Raw genomic sequence first — 26779 nt, 5'->3', positions numbered from 1 at the left:
CTTCCTTGAAGGCAGAGGGAGGAAGCAGCGTTATGTCCCATATGGCAATTATCAAGATTATCAAGCACCTACCTTGTGCCTGGCCGCGTTACTGATCACACTGCCGTGTGGCTAGTTAATAGTAAATAGTAGGATTTAAGATCTATGCTAGCATCTAACTTAAGTGCTGGTGGCCCCCACTGTTTCAGGGTACTGCAAAATCCCTCTCATCCCAAGCCTTGGGTCAGATTCTGACATCCCTTAACCCCTTGGGCTTGGGCAGGGAGGTAGAAATGATCTAGAACCAAGTGGAGTGAAGGGCTCACTTATTCTTGGCAGTTTAGGTTACTCCACTCAGACTCATCCATGCCAGATGAGTGAGGGCAGCCAGGGACATGGCATGAATACCACTTCTAGGAGGTGGACAGGGCAAGAGGAGCCCTCTTGGCAGTTGACTCTTTAACTCTAAACTCAGAGGCAGGCCTGTCCTGAACATTTGCAGGCTGGGGAAGGAGCCACTTAGCACACAGCACATTTTAATAAAGAGCTGTATAAATCAAGCTATTGTTACTGTTGAATAAGTCATGAGGGCACAGAGCCCTTTAAAAAGATGCCCAAGGGAGTATGTTTCCCTCAACCACAAGACATTCCATGTAAAGGCATCCATCTATGAAAAAGAGGCCCTCGCTAGACACAAGGCTCCTTCCAGGTAGAGGCCCTCACCGGATAGACACCAGACTCCTTCCAGGTAGTGGCCTTCACCAGATGGACACCAGGCTCCATCCAGGTAGACCCCCCCCCAGGCTCCAAAACTATAAACAGGAACTTTCACTTATTAAAAAGCTGCTCAAGATGAGGGATTTTGTTACAGCCTGGATATGAACCGAAAGCACCCACACCAACAGCACAGCCTGTCAGTGGGTCGAAGAAGGATGCAAAAGCAACCTCGGCAGGAGATTCTGAGACACTAAGCACCAGAAGGATAGTTTAGGAGAAAAAGGGCGTGCCCTCTTAGCCCTGCACACCCCCAGCCCCGGAGGGAGAGTCAAAGCTTGGAAGGCCCAAGCAGGACCGTGTGACGTGGGAACCGGGTGCTGACCTGTCTGTCCCGGGTTCACTAGGCAAGTCGTCAGCCCCAAAGGCAGCTCTGACGCAGCCTCGGCTTCTGGCACTGGCTCCCTCACATCTGACATGTAACAAAATAGGCAGAGCAATACAAAAGAAAAAATAGTGTTTATTCACACAACTACACCAAGTGCTTCTCCCCTGTTCTTCTCCCCAGCTTCCAGAGGCAGTGCCCCACGAGTGGAGACCATCAGGACTTCAGTGACAGAATCTGGCCTCGCAGGCAGAGAGGGATCCTGGGCACAGGCAGGTGACTGGATTTTCAAGAACACAAACACATCAGGCTTTCTCATTCCACACTCAAGTGCATTTACAGTTCACGTGACCAGTTCCTTCTCTGGACTTTGCTTGGGAAAAAACGCCATAGTTAGCGCAGGAGCAAAGAGCACAGCTGACTGCAGGCCGCGGACACTGCTAGTTTCCTGCCACTTCACACTGGCCAACCAGAGCTGACCGCTTTCTGCCCATTCTCCTGTCATCCAGAGCAAGAGCGCCACTGGGCGTGGGCTGAAGTCCAGGAGGGTGCTTTCAAAATAAAACTGTTAACTCTTTTTTCAGAGTCTAATGCTCCCCAAACCCAAAGAACAACGAAAATTACCTTGTAGGTTAGTGGCTCAGACTGGGGAGCAGAGGCAGAGTTCATAGGTCAAAGTGAACTATACTTTGGGGATACTTTATGCATACCTTGCACCTCGCATTTGGGAAGTCCAGCCTGTAAACATCCGGGCTCTCCTACTGTTCCGAATGCATCTTTCCTACACAGGAGAAAATGGTTTACTCTGGCCCAGCCTTGGGAAGACAAGTTTAGACTAAGGGCAGGGTGAGAAAGCATGGCCAGGTTTAATTTAGATCAGTTGTTCATGATTTTTCCCTGTAATGCCACAGAACAGATGGTATCCTCCTGCATGGCCACGTCATGACCACTTCATACAACATGCCACTCCACAAAAAACCAGCACTCCTGAGTGCAGGTTTTGAGCAAGAAAAGCTGCATATAATTTCTCAAGTGAGTCACTTGATAAGCTCCAAGATGTAAGCATCCACACTGAAAACTCACGTGCAGTACCCTCCTGACTTCCCATCACACGGAAGCAGGCTGACAATCACAGTCGTCGAAGAGACGGCCTTCCCCCTCCAGGGACACTCTGTCCTGGGAGGCAGAGTCAGGAGAGCTGCGCACCTGCCTCCTTATTCCCTGCAGACCCCAGCAGGTTCGGTTGATTTGAATGCCGTGGAGTGTGTGTGTTAATTCAGCATACTACTGTCTCCACTCACTGGAGAGCTACCAGCTGGTTCTCCACACTGGCACTGCAGGACCCAAGAGGGACTAGTATTCACGAGGAAAGGGGACAGAGAGGAGAGGGAACTAGGCCTCAGTGTCCCTGTACTGTGATCAGCAGAGAAGGTAACGTGTCTTTGACTGTCATTTCCTCAGGACAGATCACATGAGGTGCAAGGTGGCCGTCTAGACAGCAGGCTCTGTAAGGCTGAGAGTGGAGAAGAGCCAGGAGTGGTGGCACCGTGGCGCGGGGTAATCCCAGCACTTGGGAGGTGGACACAGAAGGGTCAATCAGGAGTTCAAGGTCACTTTCAACCACAAGTTTCAAGTCACTCTGGACTAAGTGAGATCCTATCTCAAAAAACAAAACAACAAACCAAACCAAAGCGTAGTGTCTGGCTGTCCTTATCCTTGTAGAGCAGGACAGTCTCGGTGGCAATTCTGGGGTCATTCAAGCCATTATCTTAGCTCTTTCCTGACTTCCTGAAACCAAATACTGATTGTTTCCCCCTCAGTGCTAGAAACGGAATCTGGAGCCTTGTACACGCTAAGTTCTCTCCCACCGAGCTACATTCTCTGGCCAACACATTGAAGTCAAGGGACTGGCCAGCTTCCCAGTGGCTGGATGCTCACCCAGTGACTTGAATATGATGCTAGCCCCCAGCGTGCCATCACCTACAGAGGCAAAGTCCATCCCGGCCTGGGCACTCTTGGCTCAGAGGAGCACGGCAGAGCGGCACGGGGCTTGTCACACACAGACTTGGTCTGCATTCTGACAAAGTGAAAACTTCAACATCGAAGACTTGAAGTTACAAAGAAAGCGAGAGGTACGCCAGCCTCAACTAGACATCTTCCTGGACCATCATCTTTCTGGACATTGCCCTCCTCCTCACTCCGGCTCCTTGCTTTCTGGCTTCTCACTCAATGTGTTCCTCCAAAGAGACCTCAGTGCTGGACTGAGATGGGTATGGGCATAAGAGAGGGTATCCGTGCCCCCTGCAGCTGCCTGCGTCAGCGGGCAGTGGAAATGTTCCCAAGCTGGCAGTTCCCTAGAGAGCTTTTCTTGGGAGACAGTCACAGATGACGATTAGATTAAAATCTGGGCGGATGGCCTTATTTACTAAATTCCAGACCTGCAACAGACCTAAGACTCTCCAGGCTGGGAGAGTTCGCTGTTGCTTCCCTTCCCACTTGGTTTGCAGAGGAAGGGTTCTGCATTAGTGCAATCCCACCACCCCCAGGACCCCAGGAGGAACCTCCCAGCATCTGACCCCACAGCTCTAGAACTTTCTGCTGGAGGTCAAGGCAAACAGTGAGTCACACTTCTGAACTTCATCTCCTTGGTCCTTTACGGGGGTCAATGTGCCCGTGTAAAAAGTAAAAGAGGGCAGTGTGAGGCTGAGGTTCCACTGGGTGAGCTGTCACACTGGCACAACCTCGGAGGAGCTCAGGGCAAGGGGTGGAGAGCGCCACCAAAAACAAGGGCTAATGCACAGTGGCCCCCAAGAGTTGCTACAGCCCCGCCCCAAAGACAGAGCCTTTCTGGTTCCCAACCAAAATATACCCTTCAGAAACCATGTTGGCAAAGTGCTTTTTGAGAGAACGCCATAAATCCCCTCCTTCCATGTGCCCAGCCCAGAGCCTAGGGCTCTCATGCAGCCCCTTGGGCCTCCCCAGGGTGTGACATATTGGGCAGAAGAGGCAGGCATTGACACACATGCACAGGTGGAGTCTCATGACCTAGGGCAAGCTCAGCTGCACACGGTACTGTCGCCGCCATGACAACAGCCAGTTGCTGAGGGGACAGTAGAAAGTGCTGGAACAAGGGCTGAGAGGAAGCCCTAAGGGATCTGAAAGACGTTCAGCTTGCTGGTGTTTTTGAGCGTCTGGCGTCGATTACAAAACCAGACCCGTACCACCTCACGGTCATAGTTGAGCTCCTTAGCGATCTCGGTGATCTCCTGGCCAGTGGGCAGGGGGTTCTTCTCAAAGTAGGCATTGAGAGCCTCTATGGCCTGCGGCGTGAAGGAGGTGCGCCGCTTGCGTTTCTTTGAGGGCTCACCACCCACGAACTCCATCAGATTCTGCTGGCCTTCCTGGTTCCGGAGCTCCGCCTCATTCAGCCACTTCTCCAGAACCGGCTTCAGCTTCTGGGCACTCTTGGGTGTGATGTCTAACTTCTCAAACCTGGAGAAGGAGCAGAGATAGTGTGGCTTGCTCTTCCATACATGTCCCATGAGGAAAGAACATTACTCGCAGGGGCGGCTCCCCTCCTCAGTGTCTCCACCCTCCTGGCCCCTCAAAGCCCAGATTCCTCAGACTTTCCATATCCCAGGCCTCACGAAGGAGCGATGCCCACAGCCTCTGGTAGGCAGGTAAATGACAGCACGCTCTGCCTTAACCAGAACTTTCACCCCCAAATGACTGAAGTCCCAAATGACTCATCATCAAAAGACCCAAATGAGGAAAGGCACTCTCCTCTCACTGCTCCCACGGCAGCCTCAGAACAAGGCCTGCTGCACCTTCAAGCCGAGCTGACCTGGCAGGCCGCAGGAGTACACCAGGGGACTGACAGCCCAGGGCCAGGACAGAGTACGTTTCTAAGTCATAACTCTCTCGTGCTAGGAGCCTTCAGTGGCCTTCCTCCCGTGAACATCTAAATACTCAGGATTGGAGTCAATCTAAACTTTAGAAGGCCTGGTCAGTCTTTGGCTACTCCAAGTGTCCATGCCCTCGACAGGACAGTCTTCCTTATCTGGGAGGAGTCATTGTGAGGGGAAACATGGAAGGGACTGGATGCCCGGATTCCCATGACAGCTGGCTATGGTACGGAGCAGCAGGTCCTGGCTTTATCCTGGGATACTCGTACTTACCGGCAGATAGCTGATTGGCTGTAGGCTGGACCTTCTGTTGCAGTCAAAGCCTGGCCCACCTGGGTCTGTGTGAGACCCAGGGAGAGCCGCCGGATCTTAAAATTCTTGGCAAACTCCCGGATCTCTTCTAAGTTGATCCCGTCCTCATCCAGGCTCGGGGTGTGTGGCTCTGGGACAGAGGGAAGGACCAGAATGAGTACATGAAGACAACCATCATGCTTCTCTGGGCCATGGGTCTAGCCTGGAGTAGGAAAGGGGGTGGGGACATCTACCAACAGACCCTCATCTCCGCGCCCTCCCCCCCAAGCAGGACTTGCAGGAAAGGGCTCTAGAACAAGCTACTGAGGTGGTCTATTCTTAGTTCTTCCAGGTCTAACTGCTCACCCTCTCCCACGCTCCCTAGTCTGGTCCCAGGCACAACTACTGGCTATCTGTCTTTCTCAGAACTGGGTGAGACCACACTGAGCTAGTCAGTGGCAAAGCGTGACCAGATGGACGGCTAAGCAGCCTCCACTTCCACCATGTTCACAGCCACTCCAACAGGAAAGGAAGTAAGAAAGCCACCTCCTGGTAGAGGGTAAGAGACTCAGTGAGTAAAGACACTCGCCACTCAGCCTAAAGACCTGAGTGGGACCCACATGCACACCGTGGATACTCACACCCCACCCCTAATCTCAAACAAACAAATAAATGGAAAAGAAAATTGGGAGTTACCAGCTTTCTCCTTTGGGTCTTTACCCTTTCCTTTTAGACACCAGGAATTTATGGACTGATATGAGACAGGGCCTCAGTAGGCTGGCCTTCAACTCCTGCACTCAAAGGCCCCTCCTGTCCCAGCCTTAGAGCAGCTGGGACTAGAGGTGCTCCCGGTACCCCAGATCCACATTCCTCTTCTTCCAGTCACTTACTCGAGACCAGCTGGCTGACGGTAGGGGTCTCGGAGCAGGTGATTGGAATGGGAGCTGAAGCAGAGGGCTTGACTCCTGAGGTCGGGCTGGTGATGACCACGGCAGGCTGCGGCACAGCCGGCGTCGGCTGGATAGGCTGCACCTATGAGAAGAGACACAAGCTCCATGACCCGTGCCTAACTTAGGGGGTCGCAATCCCTGGGCAAGCCAGCACCAGGAGAGAAATGGACAAGAAATTCTGAGCTACCCAGGCACGCCCACCAAAAGCAGAACTAGAAGCTGCCTGATAACATTTACAAGAGATGGGTTTGCTCTCTCTCCGTGTCTAAGACTGACCTCAAATTTATAATCCTCCTGCCTCCACCTCCCAAATGTTGGGATTACTGGTATGTATCACCACACCTGTCTTAATTCTTATTTTTTCTCTCACGAATCTGTGTTATATGTGTACACGTCTGCATGTATGTAGGTATACATGTGTGCCACATGAGTGTGGAGATCCGAGGCTGATATTAAGGGTTCACCAAAGCAGTCTCACTCAGTTGAGCCCAGAACTCACTGATGTAGCTGGCTAGTGTGGCTGGCACCCTGATTCTGGAGTCTTCTGCCTCTGCCTTCTGAGTGCTGGGCTACACAGGACTACCTACCACACTCACCCAACATTTACCTGGGTGCAGGGGATCCAAACTCCAGTCTCCCGAGTGCTGGGATTAAAGACGTGTGCCACCACTGCCTGGCTTTGATTTTTATTTAGTGTTGTAATGTTAATTAAAGTTATGTATCTTATTTATGGTCAGGACAAACTACAAATATCTGAAAATAGCATTATTAGTATGACTTAAAGCAAAACCAACCAGTGTGGTGCCACACCTTTAGCCCCAGCACTCGGGAGGCAGAAGCGGGTGGGGCTCTAAATTCTAGGCCAGCCTGGGCTACATAGTAAGTTTCAGGATGGTTAGGGCTAGACAATAATGCCCTGCATCAAAAAACCAAAACCAAAACAAAATTTAAAAAAACCCATAAGCTTTTTGGGAAATGCAGTTTTTTCCTGGATTTTCTGTTCTTTGGATTCTGTCTCCTGCTAGCTCTCAAACCCACCCCTTAATCCCCAGGACCTGGCTTTAGTTTTCCCTAGAACTACTAGGGCTCAGAGAACCACGCAAAAATGTTGTACCTGGCATGAACAAGACCCTGGGTTCAATCCCCAGCAGCACGGATAAAAAAAGGAAAAACTTAAAGGGGCGGGTCTAAGATGCACATCTGTCAGTTAGGGGCAGGTCTAAGATGCACACCTGTCAGTTGGGGGCGGGTCTAAGATACACATCTGTCAGTTGGGGGCGGGTCTAAGATGCACACCTGTCAATTGGGGGTGGGTCTAAATGCACACCTGTCAGTTGGGGGCGGGTTTAAGATGCACACCTGTCAGTTGGAGCGGGTCTAAGATGCACACCTGTCAGTTGGGGGCGGGTCTAAGATGCACACCTGTCAGTTGGGGGCGGGTTTAAGATGCACACCTGTCAGTTGGAGAGGGTCTAAGATGCACACCTGTCAGTTGGGGCAGGTCTAAGATGCACACCTGTCAGTTGGAGCGGGTCTAAGAAGCACATCTGTCAGCCACTGGAAGCCCGGCAGCAGGTCCTGCCATGGACACGGTCAGCACCACCATCACAAATCTAATCGTGCACCGGAGTGTCAGTTCCTTGGTGTAATATTCCTAAACTTCTGGAGAGGATTTTTGTTTGTTCTATTTTTGTTTTTGTGTTTTAGAACAGGATCTCATAACCCAAGCTGAACTCCCTACATATCCCAGGCTGAGATTACACATGTGTACCACTATGCACGGCAAAAGTAGCAATTTTGTTTTGCTTTTTTTAAATCTTTTTTTCTTTATGTGCACAGGTGTTTTGCCTGCATATATGTCTATATGAGGATGGCAGGTCCTCTGGAACTGGAGTTACAGACAGTTGTGAGCTTCCATGTCGGTGCTGGAATCGAACCTGGGTCCTCTGGGAGAACAGCCAGTGCTCTTAACTGCTGAGCCATCTCTACAGCTCCCAAACTTAAGCCTTTTTTTGTTTTTTTTCCTCTCTCTCCCTTCTGTCATTTTGAGACAGAGTTTCTCTGTGCAGCCCCAGCTGCCCTAGAACTCACTCTGTACACCAGGTTGGCCTTAAACTCAGGGATCCATCTGCCTCTGCCTCCCAAGTGCTGGGGTTAAAGGCGTGTGCCACCACCACCCAGCAGAAGTAGGAATTCTTATAGCCACTCTCTTCCAGATGAGACTAAGGGGTCATTTACAAGTTTCTTGGAAGCAAACATATAGTATTAGACAACCATGGACCTAATGGGAGCGTCATCTGGGAACCGTCCTGCAGATCCCTGCAGGAGACCCCAGTGCACAAGCCAGAGAACCGCACTCTGGCTACCATGCTTGTCCAGTTCCCAGAGACAGCACCTGCTACATCAACTCATCCTTCCTCTCTGGAGCTGTCCTGACCCCATTCTGTCAGGGCTCACTGGTGGGTACTGCAGTCCTTACACATGCCTCCCTCACACCTAAGGCATCCTAGGTAGACAGCAATCCCAGTCATTCTTGCATCCTTAGCATTTGGAACATAACGGGCACTCAAAATCTCTTCTAGAATGGAAACCAAGAAGAGTCAAAATGCCCAGTGTGTGGTGGTGCAGAATTCACCACCCAGGGCTTCTCTAGCAGTTTGCTCCCCAAAGGATGATCAGCATCCAATCTGCTTTGCTCAGTCATTTCCCGTCCTCTCTGACCTCTGTGGGCACAGACACATGTATGTAGCGGCCAGAGAATGGGAGCTGTTTCCCTGGGCAGGGTATGTGTGAACTCATAAAAGCCTTCTGCTGGGGAAGGGGGCTCCTAATTTTTGAGAAGCGCCTTGTTCTCCCAGAAGTTTCAGTAGGAAGTAGCCATGCTACACAGTATTGCCTTCCTGTGCCCATCCATACCCCCAGCCCTGGTACCTCACTCTTAGCAGGGGACTCCGGTGTGTTTGGCTTCCGGACAGCCATAGGTTGAGGCAGGGGGCTGCTGGCTAGGGTTGCAATCACTTGGCCCTGGGCATTCAGCAAGAGTTGGGGAGTCACGGCTTGGACCTGTAGGCTCTGTGCTGGTGCTGGTGTGGCCACACTAGCCGAGTTCACTACCCATGGAAGGGCTCCAATAACCTGGGAGAAAATAAGGCATGGTCCCCAAATTTGAGGGGTGTGGGGCATACAGGGTCACATAATATGTCATACAATTCACATCCCCAGAGTTGCGGGCAAAGAGACTAACTCTGAGAAGCTGTTTGAGCATTCTGTCCTCTGCTTCCTCAACAGACAGAGTACAGGACTCACACCCAAGGGCTTCCTTTCTTTGCTTTCCCTAGAGCTGGGATGGGGCAGGTGAAAGTTTTTTTGTATATCAGAGAACTGGAAACTCTGCTAGTCTGCCACATGTGAGCTGTGGGGTTTAGTAGTTCTGAACTTTACCCTTCTCTCCCATAAAACAAAAGATCCCCGGAGAGGTTTGCACTCAGTGAGATAACACATGAGAAAGCACGGAGCGTGAGGCCCGATCACAAAGCGGGAACTGTGTGGATAAAATCCCCCACTAGAGCCAGCACTGGCAGGGTGGAGGGGCGACTACACTCTTGCCTGGACTCACGTCGGCTGTCAGCAGCAGCCCTTCCTAGCCAGCCGCCCCACAGCCGCCGCCCCTCAGCCCTGCTCTGACCACTTGCCTGTCCCTGAGCATTGGTGAGGATCTGACTGCTGATCCCCGGCATGCTGGGAATGGCGTTGGTAATGACTGGAGCCGTGGCAAGGGAGCCCAGGATCTGGGTCTGTCCCCCGAGGGAGGCAGCACTGATCTGTGGGTAGAGGAAGAGCCTTGCTCAGAGCCCAAGGGGCAAGAAAGACCAGAGAGAGGAAAGAGGGCTGAGGGTGTCCACTGGCTAAATAGTCAAGGCTGGAGGGGCAAGTACCGGATATCAGGGAACGGGGGAGGGGCACAGTCACAGAACAGTGACTCCTGCCTTTTCCAATTATGTCTGAGAGGGCAGAAGACCAGACTAAAAGAACAAACGTGCCCCCAAGTCATGCCTGATTCTCTGCTCCCAAACAAGAGCCACACCCGAGAGATGCCAGCATGAAGCTGAGCTGCCCCTGTGTGCCCCGCCCCCAAGGCTGGTCCAGCAGTTCCGTCTGGAGCATTTCTCCAGTCGTTGCTTGCTTTGATCTGGGTAGGACAAGCTGACAGGTGCAAGGAGCCCATCTTTGCTGACACGTCAGAAATGGCTGTATTCAAGGGGCTGGTCCTCCACTGTGGGGGAAGTTCCACCCTTGGCCCAAGCTTTGGTCCATCCCTCGGAGCCCTGGGTAAGGGCAGCAGCTTACGATCCCTGGGCTAAACGCGAAGCCCGCAGGCTGGACGGTGATCTGCGGGGTGGTGTCCACTGGCTTCGGGGTGGGGGCGGTGACGGTGGCAGCAGTGGGCTGTGGGAGTATGGCAGGCGTGGTCTGTAGCAGCGGCTGGGTCTGGAACAGCGTTTGGGGCTGAGCTGGTGGCCGGGGCTGGGTGGGCGAGGAGGCCTGGACTGGTGGGGCAGCTTGTACAGGTGTTGGGAGAGCGGTGTTCAGCACGGCAGCTGCTATGGAGCAAGGCAGAGACAGAGGCGCTCAAGGGCCCAGCCGTGACCCGGCATGGTTCCAGTCCCAAGGGATCTGGTATGAAACTGACAGGGCACTGGGGGCACTGGGCGTGGGGCAGCTGCAATTCCCTTGATTCTTGAAGGGCTGACACATGCCAACATCTCTCATCCCCCCTCCCTTGGGTCAGCAGACATGTAGGTTCGAGAACCAGATGTTGACTTTTCTTGCAGTCCATCTTGCTGGTCATGGGGTGGATGCTGGTGGGGGGAGGGGCAGTCTCAAGCAGCTGGTTGCAGGAAGACAGGCCTGCTGGCCAGCCTGGTGTCCTGGCCTAGAGTCCCGAGGCGGTGCAGCGGCTCTGTGGCTGGGTGCCTATGACACTGGATCCAGAATCCAGGGTTGTTACCCCAGGTGGACTGCAGGCTCTGAGTCCAACATGGTAAGCACACGTGCAGGGGCGGCAGTGTAGGGTGGTAGGGGCCCGGTGCAGTCCTGGGGAGAGTTGCCGTTACCTTGGAGCCCAGCTAACGGTGGCTTGAAGACTGCCGCGGTAGGAGAAGCAGCGGCCAGTCCAGGGAGGGCAGCCACGGCTGCTGTAGGGATTGTCCACACGGCCAGCCCCTGCTGCCCAGACACCTGACCTGCAATACTGATGGGGATAAGAAGAGGTTGAGTAACCGCCCCTGCCGGAACCACAACTCCTGTCAGAACTGTGGCTAAGTTTTCCTGAGTCAAGACCTGCAAAAGCAAACAAGATTTCAAAAAGAAAAGAAAAAATTAAAAAAATAAAATCAACATCCACAGTGCAAACGAGGGGCCTCCTGGACCCAGCTGAGCATAAGCAAGCATTCTGAGGGCAGTGGGACAAAGGCCGGAGGAAAGCAAGAAGAGCCCCAGCTGAAGCCTAACCCACGGTGTCTGGACCAGACTATCCTGCCTGCAGAGAGCCGCCCAGGGGTCAGGGTGCATGGACCTCCTCCGCCCAGCCCGCAGTGTGCTGCCTCTTAGACCTTCCCTGGGGAGCGTTTGCATGTACAGTGTTTGTTCTTTCTCATTCTTTCCTTTATTTTTTGAGATTAGAAAACAATCACATCATTTCCCCCTTCTTTTTCCTCTCTCCAAAGTCTCCATTATTCAGCTCCTTACTCTCTTTCATATGGCCTTGTTTTTTTTATTAGTGTGTGTGTGTGTGTGTGTGTGTGTGTGTGTGTGTGTTTCCAAAGCCCTAAGTACAACCTGCTCGGTTGGTGCAATGTCACTCGTACGTGTGTTTTCAGAGCTGGCCATTCAGTGCACCAGGGAACGGGGACCAAAGCCGCTCCCAAGTGGTCAAGGGCCCACAAAGGCCTCCAAGAGGCTCTAGTGGAGGGCATCCTGGCCGGAAACCTTGCACGAGCAGAGGTCACTCAGGCTCCACTGGCCTCCGGGATTCCACAGGCCCCTTCATTGGTTGGGCGGTGTTATAACTTAACTGAAGACTAGACAGTCCATTAACTCTTCCTCTGCAGAAGGGGCTGACATGGGCGCTCACTCATTTCATTAGTAGATAAGCACAAATTCACCCAGGAAAGAGTTAACCCTAACACTCTCTGGGACCCAGGGAAGCTGTCCAGCAACATGCACATCCTCTTCCCTGATCTGGGGCAGGGGAGCCCGGGGATACCTAGTGGGAGATTTCCTCCCTCAAGCCACAGCTTCCTTCCTGCCCTGCCTCATGCCGTTTCCAACCCCACGGCCACCCCATGCTTGCTCCTCCCCACTGCCCTCTGTCTGGCTCCCGGATGTGGCCCTTACCTGGGGGGCAGTTTGTAGGGTCAGTGGCGTCAGGGTCTGTGATGCCTGAGGCTGGCTTGGGGCTTGGCTGAAGGTGGCAATGGCTGGGGCAGAACTTGGAGGGATCCCGGGCAGCGACTTCACTTCGTGTGACATTGAGAGAAAGAAGGACAGGAGTGAGCCCGGTGTGCGTGGAGGGGTGACCAGAGCATCCAGTCTGCAGCCCCGTGCTCTACTTCTGCATAAAGTCTCGGGCCAGCTGGTAGCCTTCCCTGGCCCATGGGGCAGCTCCCCAAGTGCTGCTAGTACTACCTAGGAGGCTAGAGAACCCTGGGCTGACCAGGAAGCGAGGTACCGTCTTCCCACATCTTGTGGAAGGGAGGGCTCTGCATGACACTGTGGTCTGTCACGTAGCAGTGTGAACCAAAAGTATGTCATGGATGGAAAAGTCAGAACTCAGAGAAAATAGCCACTGTCCTAGGCTCAGACAGTGACTGGGCCATGATTTCAGAGGCTTTGGAAATCATGTACAGTGTTTGTTCTTTCTCATTCTTTCCTTTATTTTTTGAGATTAGAAAACAATCACATCATTTCCCCCTTCTTTTTCCTCTCTCCAAAGTCTCCATTATTCAGCTCCTTACTCTCTTTCATATGGCCTTGTTTTTTTTATTAGTGTGTGTGTGTGTGTGTGTGTGTGTGTGTGTGTTTCCAAAGCCCTAAGTTTAAGGCAAGTCCTAAAAGAGCAAAATCCCTGGAAACCGGGCACATCATTGTCACACTGTAGGGTCACGGCAGCTCCTTGGGCCACTCAGTTTTTCTCTGCTGTTCAAAAAGGGCGGTTGCTATGAGTTTCCAAAAGAATGTTCCAGGAACTACAAGCTTTCACCTCCTCTGACTTGGCCAATTCAGGAATTGGGGTACCCTGCCAGGAAACCTCCTAACAGTCCGCAACAATGAGACAAAAACTATAACTTCACAAATCAGACAATAATAGGAATCTAAGACTGGGGATGCAGCAGGATGGTAGACTGCTTGCCTGGATGGAGGGATGGATGGATGGATGGATGGATGGATGGATGGGTGGATAAATAATAGATAGATAGATGATAGATAGATAGATAGATAGATAGATAGATAGATAGATAGATAGATAGATAGATAGATAGATAGTAGATGGTAGACTGCTTGTGCTTGTCTGGTCCAATCCCCAGCACTGAAAATAGATAAAGGGATAGATAGAGAATAGATGGATGAATGGATGGATGGATGGATGGATGGATGGATGGATGTGTGGATGAATAGATAGGTACACAAATATATGACAGATGATATATGAATAGAGAAATGATAGAGGATAGATAAATGATAGGTAGATGATAGATAGATAGTAGATAGATACATACATACATGCATACATAGAGGTAAAGATTGATAGATGATAGATAGATAACATAGATAGATAGATGGCAGATAGATAGCCAAATAAGCAAGCAAACAAATAGTAAAAAAGTAGAATTTAGTTATTGGGTGATGAATGTTGGACATATAAGTGGGTTAGGGTTTTTTTTTTTTTCCCTTTGAGGCAAGGTTTCTCTGTGTAGTCCTGATTGTCCTGGAACTCGCTCTGTAGACCAGTCTGGCCTCAAACTCACAGAGCTTTGCCTGCCTTTGCCTCCCGAGTACTGGGGTTAAAAGTGTGTGCCACCACCACATGGCATGGTTTTCTTCTTTTTGTTTGTTTTTGGGTTTTTTTTGTTTGTTTGTTCGTTTTTGAGACAGGGTTTCTCTGTAGCTTTGAAGCCTGCCCTAGTACTAGCTCTTGTAGACCAGGTTGGTCTCGAACTCACAGAGATTTGCCTGTTTCTGCCTCCCAAGAGCTGGGATTAAAGGCGTGCACCACCACCACCTAATTTCCGACATAGGCTCTTAGTATGCCCTGGTTGGGCATTTATTTCTAGGCCCAGGCCTGAATTGGAAAGCCAAGAATAAAGACCAGTAACCAATCAATCAGTTAATCAATCTCTCTCCCCCTTCCCAATCCCACTTTAAAGCTCCTATGGAAGAGAGTGCCCAGCAGAGTGGGTGGCACTGTTAGGCCACCTTAAGGGTCCTGTCCAGCCCTGCAGTCCCAGCCTATGTTATTTTGTGCTTGGGAGATTTAGTTTTTGTTTTAAAGCAACTTAACCTAAGCCTATAACTGTTCCCAGAACCTAATAATAAAACCCAGAAAGCTGAAAGAACTGGAGACACACATATGACACAGGCCTTACAAACCAGAAAAAGAAAAGCAAGTGTCAGGGTCCTCTCTTCTGTGAAGGGAAGGCAGGTCATTAACTGTCGGAGAAAACAAGGGCAGTCAGGATGATCTGAATATAGGAAAACTGAAACCCATTATGTTGGACAAAATGTAATGAAACCTAAGAAAATGGGAATGTGGGGCTGACAACATGGCCGAGCAGGTAAGCCTTCTTGCCAACAAGTCGAACCTGAGTACCATCTCCAGAACCACCTGGAAGCAGCAGAGAACCAAGTTTGTATGTTATTCTCTGGCCTCCACATGTGATCCTATCATGTTTGTATGTGTGTGCGTGCACACACGTAAATAAGAAATCAGTGGAGGCAAGCACAGAAAATGGGAATGTGATCGGGATAAAAGCCTACCACAGAGAAAGGAAACACTGGTCTTTTTGGGCTCAGTTTCAAAGCGGGACCATAGCCAGCAGTGCGATTCTCTAACCCTACTATGTAGGAGGCTGAGGCAGGAGAACAGAGAATTCCCAATGAGTTCAAGACCAGCCTGTTTTACAGAAAGACGGGACATTTATTTCTACACAATACCACTGAGTTTAGATTAGTTCGCTTTTGTTTTTTCCCCTTTGAGCCGGGAGTCTCGCACTGTAGCCCAGGTTGGTATTGAACTCAGGTTAGCCTTGACTCCTCAGCAGTCCTGTTGCCTCAGCCCGGCCTAGCGCTCCAAGGTGGGGATTACAGGCTTGGTCCGCATATCTGGCTCCACCTTTATCACTGTTCTTTTCTTTGCTCAGACTCCTTATGACCCCACCTTCTGGGATTACCGAGGTGTGTGACCACACCCACTTGCATGTGGTGGAGGGGATTGAACCCAGAATCTCACGCAGGCTAAACAAGCTGCACCAGCCAGCCGCAGCTCAGGCCCTTGGCGCCGTTTTCTGGTTTATCAGGAGAGCAGCACCTTAAAGCCAGTGCTCCTCCCCCTCCTCCCCCTTCGCTCTTTGTTTTTTGACACAGGGTCTCTCCTTCCTGTTTACACCACACTGGCCTCAAACCCGAGATCCTCCTGCCTCTGCCTCCTGAGTGTTGGGATTAAAGGCATGCGCCACCATGCCCAGCCGCCTTCTCTTCTTATTGTTAATAAGGGATCTTTTTAAAATTTCCTTCTATGTCAACAAGTGACTCTGTTTTTCCGAGGCAGGTCTCACGCTATAGCCGGTGCTATCCTGGCGCTCGCTACCCGGCCCAGGCGGGTCTCAGACTCAGCACGCTCCGCCTCAGCTTTCTCAGCACCATCATTAGGGTCATGTGCCACAACACTCAGTTTTAACAAGCAGCTTTTCTTCAAAGAAACTTTAGTGGACCATGTTATAAAAAAATAAAGATCAGTACAAACATATTCAAACAAATACTGTTTATGAGGATAAAAAATAGCCGAGAGGGGCCCGAATCCAAAGCAAATGTGTGAGACCAAGTCAGCACAGGAAATGGGCATACCAAGGCATGGGGAGATGGCTCAGCTGTTAAGCGCACCGGCTACACTTGTGGAGGACCCTGGTTCAGTTCCCAGCACCCACACGATGACTCTGTAAAGCGAACCATCTATAACTCCAATTCTAGATCTGATGGCCTCTTCTGACCTCTGACTGTTCCAGGCACACAAGCGGTACACGTGCATACATGCAGGCAAAACACCCACACACATAAATAAATCTAAGAAAAATTAATGGAAAAGAAGCAAATGAAAGAACACGGGAAGGTGTCTCACATTCCAGAGTCTCCCCTCCAGCACCACAAGAATGGAGAGAGTGTGTGACGAGAGCGTAGTTGGAGGGACACGAGCCACTGGACTCTTCACCCTGAGGTTCCTATTACTTGACTTGTTTTGATGGGAGTGGTCCCGTCTTAATACTGCAGCTACAGAAAGGACCCATTCAGTCTCCGCTGACAGCCACTTAGACAGTCCCACTCAAATACCCCTGTCACCCGACTGCCCCGGCTCAAACTCCTTGACTCCGAGGAAGCCATCTACGAGAGAAGACGCTCACCACTATAATGCTTGTGCTATGGTGTGAGCAGTTGATTTAAGAGAGGACAGGTCTGGGTCAGGGGAGAATCCTGACACCAGAAAAAAATGGGGTCAAGAAAATGGGCAAATGGGTAAAACAGGCACTGTGGATAAACCCAAGAACCCCCCTGAACTTTTTCAAAAAAGAGTCCATTCCACATGGCCCTGTGAGTCCAAAGGATGGCAGGGACAGCGTCCTTGTCTGTCCTGCCCCAGCTCTGAAGCCCTTTCCTTTAGAAGCAGGGGGTTCATCCTGGCCACCATACTGGAACAGAGTTTCCTAGGCTGGGGGGCGGAGTGCTCTTTTTCTTTCTCTTTCCCTCAGAGAGGAAACAGTAAGTGAAGCCACAGACTGCCAAGAGCTTGGGCACCGACGTCCAGTACGGGGAAGGTTAAGGAGCAATAGAAGGACACTATGATACGGGACCCAACTGCCAGTCGTGACATTAGTGAACACAGTGGGTGGGGGCTGATCCAGACTTACAGAGGGTCAGGGCATGGAGAGTTAGAGACCCTGAGCTGGTCAGTCCTAAGTGAGACATTTGGATCAGCCCCCGTCCCCCTCCCCCCCCCCCCCGCCCGCCTAGGCTTAGGGGATAGCTCAGAAGAGGAGGCTGGAATGGAAGAGCCAGAGACTCTGGGGTGCTGGGAGTCTGCTTTCTGGACACGACAGTTATTGCACTTAGGGGCTAACTGTAGCTGTGGTTACCTGTCACCAATACATCATATACCGGCAAGGGGTTCAACCCACCCCTTACTGAGGAACTATGGGCCATGAATAAGTACTGGTCAGTTCCTTCAGTGGTATAGCCACTAGTAAGTTGTCCACATTCCAGTACCTAACCTTTCACACATCCTCATGCAAGCAATGATAGTTAAACTCGGTGGCTTTTAAAAATATATATAAAAAAAAAACACAAAAACAAAACCAAGGGGCTGGAGAGATGGCTCAGAGGTTAAGAGCATTGCCTGCTCGTCCAAAGGTCCTGAGTTCAATTCCCAGCAACCACATGGTGGCTCACAACCATCTGTAATGGGGTCTGGTGCCCTCTTCTGGCCTGCAGGCATACACACAGACAGAATATTGTATACATAATAAAATAAATAAAAAAAAAAAAACAAAACCAAAAAAACAGACAGCCAAGTAGAAGAAGGGCTTCAGCGGTGGAGAGAAGGTGAAAGTTCAGGATACACAGGTATAAGACTGTCGGAGAATTAAAAAAAGAAAGAAAGGCCGAAGGCTGACAGAGATGGATCATGGGACTCAGGAAAGTGGCAAGGAGGTTCAAGGATCCTTACAAAATGCAGCAGCTGCCCTGCAAGGTGTTGGCGAAGGAAGACAAGGGACAGCGCCCACTGCTAACTGCGCCAGTGCTGGCAGCTCAGTCCCCATGGCTTCCACTCTCCAACTGCCTCAGGCCAGGAGAACTCACTTCACACCCTGGCGTCAGTGGTGAAGGACAGCACCCATAAACCCAGTGAAGGGAGGCAGGCAATGTCGGGTATCACCTAATCTGATCCTTAGCTCAAGGGAGACAAGTTGAGAATGGACGAGTCCCTCCATTCTTGGCTCCTGGGATCTCCCAGCTCTGCTACAAACGGGAGTTAGCTGGAGAGCTGGTGGGATCCCAAGAGTCTCTCTCCTTCCCCGGCTTGGACAGTCTGGTGTAGACCTAGGACCCTCTCTAGGCCAGGCGTGCCAATCCTCACCCAAAGCCATCTCAGTTCAGCATGGGTGCAAAGAAACCCAATTCTAAATACAAGGAGGGCAGGGTATTCCTGGAAACTGGTCAGCATTATGGACTGTGGCCAGAGGCTGCCAAAAGGGCAGGAAGACAAGGCCTTAGTGTCATCTGGGCCACCCGGGCCATGAGAGGGAAGCGGCAGATTAATGATAGCCTCATACCAGTTGTCTCTGCAGAGTGGTCTGGGTCACGAGGCCCAGCTTCAGCAGCAGGTTCGCTAGCTTCCGCAGGGCCTCTACTCTGGGAGCTGTCAGCAGCCACGCTCTCCAGTCCTTTGCTCTCCTCCTCAGCCGGGAGCTGAGTGTCCACCCCGACTTCCAGTACTCGGATGGTCTCATGGCCTGACATCACAATGACCTGCAAGTAGAGGATGGGGGACAGCTCTGGGGATGGGAGGGTTCAGGATGTGGAGTTCTCATCCAGAGAACGGGCACTCTGAGAGGGCCAGCATTTGGTCCAGGCTACTGTCCCCGATTCCCAACAAGGAGCAGGCTCTAAGAGCAGAAAGAAAGGTGCCACAGGAGACATTTCTGTTTGTTCCCCATCTTGGACTTAGCTCAGGAGGTGGAAAATGGCTCATCCTTGGAGCCTGCAAGAGCATCCTCTTGGGATACTGAGGTACTAGAGACCTGGAAGAAATCTGTCCTAACTTCCCTTAGAGACCACCCGGAGGCTCCCAGAGCGGGAGTGTGGGAAGTGAGTGTTCCACAGTGTTCTGCAATTTGTCTTCATTAATGGTGTGTGTGTGTGTGTGTGTGTGTGTGTGTGTGTGTGCATGCTCTTGTGTGTGCACGCATACATGCATGACACAGTGCTCACGCACCTTCAGGGATTCCCTCCTTTCACCTTGCTGTGTACTTCCTTCAGGAGGCTCTCTTACCTCCCTGGAGGAGGGCTGAATTACAGGCATGCACCACCGCATGCAGCGTTCTTATGTGGGTCCTGAGGATCTAGCTCGGACTGTCTATGCTACATACAAATGCTTTACCTACGGAGCCATCTCTCCAACCCTTGAGTAACTTCTAAAACTCAGATACCAGAAGTTCCCTGCAAGCTAAGTCCCCCAAAGAAGGGTCAAGAATCACCAGATGCCATATCTCCTGCCTCACCCTACTCTGTATCCCATGGACCTCATTTCCATTGTCGGCGCTCTCAAACAGCGAGGGCACCTTCCATGAGTCCCCGCTCAAACACCTGCACAGAGCTCTTTGTTCCATCACTGAACTGCACCCTCCTGGCCCTTCAGACTCCCCAGTGAACCCCATACATGAGAAAGCTTTGTGTCCGTCATCAATAGTGGCTAGCACCACTCCAGCCCTGCACCCTGGAAACTGGCTCAGCCACAGACTGTGCCAGAAAAGGCTTCCGGGACCCATCAAGAGGAATGAATATATACCACAATAGGTTCCTTTGGCAGACTCAACCTTGACCTGGGGGATTTCACTACAATTTCATTTCAAGGGATGCTGATTTATTTTCTTCTTTTAAGGCATAGTTATTTCAGAAATCACAGAAAATACATAGAAGCATAAAGAAAAACGAAGTCAGCTGTTCAAACATGTATATGTATTTGTGTACTTTAACAGGTTTTTGAGATCTTTTCATTTTATGTGTATAGGTGTTTTGCCTGCATGTATACATATCTGCACACTACATGCATGTAGTACCTGCAGAGGCCAGAAGGGGGCATCGGATGCTCTGAAACTAGGTTGTGAGTAGCCTGAGGGTGTGGGGACTCAAGGCCAAGTCCTCTGCAAGACCAGCCGAAGCTTTTAAATGCAGAGCCATCTCTCCAGCCCCCAGTGGAGTTTAATTTTAATTTCAAAGTTGCAACTTAAGATCCCAAACTCTGCCCAAGAAATCCTAGTTGACACTCCTTTGGGCAGGTCGAGTGATCATAAACTTTAATAAGAGACAGACAGAGGCCCCCTTATGTCTTTCTCCCTGACCATATCACCCTTCAGGCCACGACCCTCACCACCCCCACTTCTCACCCCCAGGAGATACCTGCTCATTCACAGTCAGAGATGAGTCAGAGCCAGCTCCAGGATCCATGGTCACTGCCGGGTGGGGTGGGTGCCAGTCCACACCTAGTGCATTCTGGGTAGGAAAGCAAAGGCTGGTGAGCCTGCGCTGAAGTTGCCAGGCTGTCTAGAAAAGTCAGAAATAGAACAATAGGAGAAGAGAAGCCAGGCTCTCCCGAGAACACAGAAGAAAACAAAGCAAGACGCTACAAATTTTGAAGACTCTAGCATCCCAGGAGAGCCCATACCCAGGGGAACCCAGAAGATCTGTTTAGGAAGGCAAAGGAGAGAGGGAGGTCATTTGTCCCTGGGGTCCCCCAGTACAGCTGGTGACAGCACACCCACAAGAGTCCAAGGTGGAGCTAAGAGACACTTGGAACCCTGGGCAAAGGCGAGAGGAGGGTTCTGAACATCAGTGCTTCCCTGAGCAGCTTCCTGAAGAGAGACAGTAGAGAGGGTTCAACCTGGTTCTCTGACTCTCTGAAGCTAGACCAAAAAATGCCGCTTCCTAGGCCCCTCCCCACAACCCTTGGAGCCTCCGATTCGGAGGTGGATTCTTGAGAGACTCTGCAGGGATGGCCCAAGGACCATGTTGTCCTGTACACAGGAGGCAATGTATTCCCAGTGGTGGCATGGGGGGCCAGGAGCAGGAGGCAAGAGTGGGTGAACCCCACGTGAGGACAGGCTGTCTGGCTGGAGTCATCTTTTAAAAAGTAGGCAAACAGGTTAGACATTTGTGTAGGAGAAAAGGCAACTGTCATTTAATTTGAGTACCTGCTAGAGGACGAGTGTTTTATGTGACACTGACGTATTACTCATCTCTACTCTGGGGACTGTTACCGTCACCATGTCACCCTTGAGGAAATCCAGAACACTGTTCTTACCCCTACTGCCTTTTTTTTTTTTTTTTTGGCATACTGAGGATTGAATCTAGGGTCTCAAACAAACTAGTCAAGTGTTCTACCACTGCACTATATCCAAAGTCCCACAAACCTTTTATAAACTGAGGTAAAATTCTGCTATGGTCTGAAAGCTTGCATCTCTCTCAGTTCATCTGTTGGAATCATAAGCCCCGAGGTGACAGACGGAAGAGATTCGAGTGTCTGGGAGGTGAGACCAGGAAGGCAGGCTTCCCAGGCAGAAGAAACAGGTTCACTAGATAACCTGACCTCCGCCTTCCAGCCTCCAGCGTCAGCAGCCATGAGTTTCTATTGTTGACCAGCTACACAAGTTACCATACTTTGTCACAGCAGCCCCAACAAAAACAAAGCCACACGGCAGAGAGCTCACCAGCTTAAGCATCTCTGTGATGCAAGGATTGAACTCAAGGCTTGGTGCGCACTAGCAAGTGCTCATCGTAGACCAGGCTAGCCTAGAACTTCCGAGGGCCACTTGCCTCTGACTCCGGAGAGCTGGGATTGGCGCTGTGGGCCAGCACTTTCAGGGTTTTAAAGCATCTCTTTCGGTGGGATTCTGAACATTCGCGATGCTGTGCAACCAGGAACACTTCTGGTTCACCAACACTTTCAGTGACCCAAGGGAACTCCACTGGCCCCGCATCCCCCAGCCCCTGGGAGCCCCTCATCGGCTTTCTCTACAGATTTTCCTTCTTTGTAGGGAGGGGCCATGTGGCCACTGGGAATGGAACACAGGTCCTCTGTTAGAGCAGCAAGTGCTCTCAACTGTGGGCCACCTCTCCAGCCCCCAAGGGAACATTTTTGGCCAGGGTTTTTCTACATCGCTAGGCTAATCAAGTGATCACTACATTCTTGTGCTGCTATGTCCAGCTTTAAATTGGTAATATTTACATAACAATAGGGCCTAGTATGTAGGCACTATGAGTGTTACTATTATTGTTCTGGTTTGCTTGTTGAGACAAGTTGCATGCATTCCAGGCGGACCTGGAACTCCCTACCTAACTGAAGATGACCTTGAACTTCTTGTCCTCCCGACTCCTAGTCCCAAGTGCTGGAGTTATAGGTGCACATACTAAGTTAATCTGGCCTTGGGAACGGAACCCGGGCTCCATGTGGGCTAGGCAAGCGCTATCCCAACTGAGTTTCATCCCCAGTTCTATTACTGCCGCTATTTTAACTGAAACAAAGCAAGCATACAAAACGTTTCAAATCATAACATAGTATAAAATGTAAATGATCACCATTATGACTTTACTTACTTGTTTACTTATGGGACAGGAAGGTGGACCCAGGGCTTGTGCTCCGCGCTGGGTTACAGCCAAGCACTAGTGCTATAATGGTATAGTAATTAAGCCCGGAGGGGAATATGAGTTTATGCCAGATTTTTTTCTTTTCTTTTCTCTTTTCTCTCTCTCTGCTGATCTCTCTTTGGAAACAGGGTCTCTGCATAGGCCTGGCTGTCCTGGACTCGCTCTGTAGACCAGGCTGGCCTTGAACTCCCAGAGGTCAGCTTGCCTCTACCTCTCCAATGCTGGGATTAAAAGTGTGTGCACCACACTCAGCACTCAGTGTTTCCTTTTTCCTTGAAGCAGAGAACCTTTAGAAAACACGTTTCTTTCTTTTCTGTTTCTTAAATTTTCATTCCTGGGGTTTGAATTTGCCCTTGAGCATGCTAGGTCAGTGCTGCATCACTAAGTACCACACACAACACCAACTTCTTCTTCTTCTTCTTCTTCTTCTTCTTCTTCTTCTTCTTCTTCTTCTTCTTCTTCTTCTTCTTCGTCTTCTTCTTCTTCCTCCTCCTCCTCCTCCTCCTCTTATTCTTCTTTGTTTGTTTTTTGAGACAGGGTTTCTCTGTATCCCTTTGGAGCCTGTCCTGGCGCTTGCTCTTGTAGACCAGGCTGGCCTTGAACTCACCTGCCTCTGCCTCCAGAGTGCTGAGATTAAAGGTGTGAATCACCACCACCCGGCTATAGTGCCAGTTTCTTCTAATTTGTGATATGTATTTTCTCCTTACCATCATTAGGCTGCGTGTGTGCATGTATGTGTGCACATGTTCAAGTGTGTGTGTGTGTGTGTGTGTGATTGGTACAGATGCAATATTCTCTACTGTTGAGCTCTATCTCCAGACTTCCTTTCTTTTGTTTTTCTTCTTATTGTTGTTTTGTTTTGAACAGGGTCTCTCTGCATAGCCCTGGCTGTCCTGGATCTTACTCCATAGACCAGGCTGGCCTTGAACTCAGAGATCTGCCTGCCTCTGCCTCCTGAGTGCTGGGATTAAAGGTGTGCGGCACCATTGTCTGGCTTCTTTGTTTCGTTTGTTGCTGCTGCTGAATTTTGGTTCTCCCTGTTTGTTTTTGACATTTGCTGCTTTTCTTCTTTTTTGACATTTATTACTTAGTCTGTGTATGTATACTGTGCTGGAACCCGAGGGCCACGGTGTGCCCGGGACACAGCCCATAACTTGCGGGAGTCAGTTCTCGGCTTCTACCATGTGAGGTTTAGAGATCCAACACCCAGTGGCAGGCTTGGCAGCAAAGGCCTTTACCTGCGGAGCCGGCTAGCCAGTGCCCCTTTCTGTTTTGTATTTATTGAAGTTGATGTTTGGTTTGGGCTTTTGTGTGTCTTTAGTTTTTGAGGCAGTCTCACCATGTAAATCTGTGATGCTCCTGCTTCATCATCCCCTCCGCTGGGGCTACAGCTCTGAGCCACAGTCTCACCTTTCCTTAGCTGCCGGTAGTGCCTCCAAGAGGAAAAGAAAACCAGTGTTCTCTCCTTCCCTCCTTCCGTTCTTCCCTCCCTCTCTCCCTTCTGCCTCTCTTTTTCTCTCCCTCCCTCTCTCTGCCTCTCTCCCTCCTTTCTACCCTCCCTCTCTCCCTTTTCCTTACCCTCCCTCTCTCCCTCCCTCCCTCCCTTCCTCTCTTTCTTTCTCCTCTCTCCCCTCCTCCCTCTCCGATTCTCTGGTTTGTTTTGGTGTTTATGACCCATTTGCTCACTCCTGGACAGGTGGGGCTTTGTCTTTGCTCGGCCCTTGCTGGTTATAGAACCAATAGGATGCAGTTCTACTGTCCATATGTAAAGAGGTCCCGGGTCACACAAACATCACCCTGAGCACCAACTTCAATCAAAACATATGCCACTATACCCAGAGCACCTCTCGCCAGTGGCGTGGATTACCAAAGTGACAGGAGGAGGTATATAAACTTATGGAACTGAGGATCAACCTTCTGTTTTACGAGCAAGGACTTAGAGCAAAGAGGCTGCAGTTTCTCCATCTCTGCTAGAGCTTCCTGTGTTTGGCCTAGCAAGGCTTCTTGACAAGCTTTTATTTCCTCCTGTCAGCCGCAGGAACTATTCCATAAAGGTTTTAGGCTTTCCAGCCCAGCCCAGGCGGCGATCTGAGCGCTCAAGTGGGTGAGAAGCCACTCTGGAGAGCCCTCGGCCTTGCCAGGTGCAAATGTCCCGGGAGGACACACGGGGCCCATTTTATGACATTATTAATACTAATACTGTCATTAAATATTTATGAAGTGCTCACGCTCTGGTCGACGGTGACCCTCCCACCACTTCCCCATCCTTCCAGCAACAGCGAGGTCTCTACCCCAGAGTCCCTGCCGCCCTTTCTCCGGAGGAGTGGTGACAGGTCGCCGGAACCCAAGAGTCCGGGTCTCCAGGGCTCTGCAAGCCTCTTCCCGACACCCCACCCGGACTCTAGGGCAGAGCGTCCTCCTGGCGGCCGCCCCTCCACGGGTGTCCGCGGGGTACCGGGGGACCAGGGCGCGGCCCGGGGTCTGCGGCCTCAAGTGGACAGCGCGCGGCCGTCAGCTCCCACAGCTCCCGCCTCCCGGGCCGCAGCCCGCCGCCCCGGCCCGGCGCCTTTTTCCTCTTTATCATAAATATATAAATTATGCTAATTACGGGCATTGCATATTAACCAAATCCGAAACCTCCCCTGCCCGGCCCCCTCCCCCTCCGTGCAAAGCCCTCCCCGCCCCGGACCCCGCTACTCACCGGAGCCCGAAGCCCAGCCTCCCGCTCCCCGGCTGCCCAGCGGCCACCGACTAGACACTCATGTCCCAGCCCGGGCCAGGGGGCCGCGGCCGAGGCTGCCGCCCGCAGACAAAGAAGCCGGAGCGACTCGGCCCGGCTCGCTCGGCCCAGAGTCACTCGGGACCCGCCGCCCCCCGGGCCCACCGCCGGGGCTGGCAGAGCGGAGCAGCGGTGGGTTGCGGGCCACGCGCGGGCCGGGACGCCGGGGGCGGGGGCGGCCAGGTGCAGTCCCCTCCTCGCCCCCTCCTCCCTCCCCCCTTTTCCCTCCTTCTGCTACTTGGATTTTTTTAGCTGCTGCGTCATGAGCATAATTTATGCAAAGCGCTTTGCCGCATGCTGCACCTCCCGCGCCAGCCGCCGGGGGCGGCGGTCAGGAAAGGGAGGGGGTCTGGGGAGCGGCGAACTGCTCGTGGGGGTGGGGAGGAACCCCAGGCCCCGCCGGGACTAGAACCCAGGGCCTGTGGGGTCACTTGACTCGACCATCTCTGAGAGTAGCTCTGGAGTCTACTGGAGTCTCGGTCACTTTCCCTGCAGCCGAGGATTGGGTCAGTGTCCAGCTGTGACTCTCCCGGTAGTCAACTGCCTTTCTCAACGGAGAACCTCACGTCTATCCTCCAGCCTGGGAAAGGAGTGGGAACGCGGACGACGCTCAGGCTTAGCGGAGCAGGGCCTGGGGAGCAGCTGTACCCTCGTGGTACATCCCAGAGGGCACCAGGGTCCCGAACGCTCGGAGCCGCTCACCTTCCCACCTTCGTGGTGGGGCGGGTTCCTAACCACAGCCTGCTGGCTACTCAGGATCGAGAAGGTGTGAAAAGAAAAAGTTTGGTGTAATAGAGAAAGAAAAACAAGCTCGGTGGTCATGGTGCTGGGAGGCTTTGAAGGGAAGGGAAGGCTGATGAGGGGGACTGGGGACCGAAGGTTTGGGAGGTAATGAACAACTGGAAGGAAGACCAAAGGGTGGGGAGGGGGGAGAAGAGGAGGGAGGTTAATGAATCCAGAGAAGGTGGATTCCAACAGTTAAGCGGCTTGTTGTCAATCTCATGTTTCCCTTCACCCCACCCACACCCACGTTTCTTGGATGACCTGGAGGTAGATGGTGCAGAAGCAGCATTAGGAGAAAGGGAGT

The 26779-nt window shown here is 51.5% G+C and overlaps 1 protein-coding gene across 8 annotated transcripts; it reads right to left on the bottom strand.

Annotated features, from left to right (window-relative positions):
* Positions 1-1193: 1193 nt before the first annotated feature.
* Pou6f1 (POU class 6 homeobox 1) lies at positions 1194-25895 on the bottom strand. 8 transcript variants are annotated; one of them, XM_087899296.1, is made up of 12 exons: positions 25615-25895; positions 24253-24346; positions 20670-20762; positions 18824-19019; positions 12621-12737; positions 11339-11564; positions 10572-10825; positions 9917-10045; positions 9156-9359; positions 6165-6306; positions 5257-5425; positions 1194-4570 (listed from the first exon to the last, which is right to left on the bottom strand). In XM_087899296.1, exons 4-12 carry the CDS (start codon positions 18998-19000, stop codon positions 4225-4227), a joined length of 1764 nt encoding a protein of 587 aa, XP_087755422.1. In that variant the 5' UTR covers positions 19001-19019; positions 20670-20762; positions 24253-24346; positions 25615-25895; the 3' UTR covers positions 1194-4224. The 8 variants fall into 8 exon arrangements, with proteins under 8 accessions (XP_087755422.1, XP_085534724.2, XP_085534726.2 ...); XM_085678598.2 differs by having other exon boundaries at positions 10572-10822; positions 12621-12742; positions 25615-25893; XM_085678600.2 differs by having other exon boundaries at positions 12621-12742; positions 25615-25892.
* Between the last annotated feature and the right edge of the window lie 884 nt (positions 25896-26779).

This window comes from Myodes glareolus, chromosome 19 (genome assembly GCF_982192425.1).
Source record: "Myodes glareolus chromosome 19, mMyoGla1.1, whole genome shotgun sequence".
NCBI lineage: Eukaryota > Metazoa > Chordata > Mammalia > Rodentia > Cricetidae > Myodes > Myodes glareolus.
This window is presented reverse-complemented; position numbering and strand designations above follow the sequence as displayed.

Coding starts and splice junctions, on each gene's coding strand:
- Pou6f1 (XM_085678600.2), bottom strand. Junction 12,743..18,823: donor CCACTCTGCAGAGACAACTG/GTATGAGGCTAT, acceptor TGTCACACGAAG/TGAAGTCGCTGCCCGGGATC. Junction 5,426..6,164: donor CGTCAGCCAGCTGGTCTCGA/GTAAGTGACTGG, acceptor CCTCTGTCCCAG/AGCCACACACCCCGAGCCTG.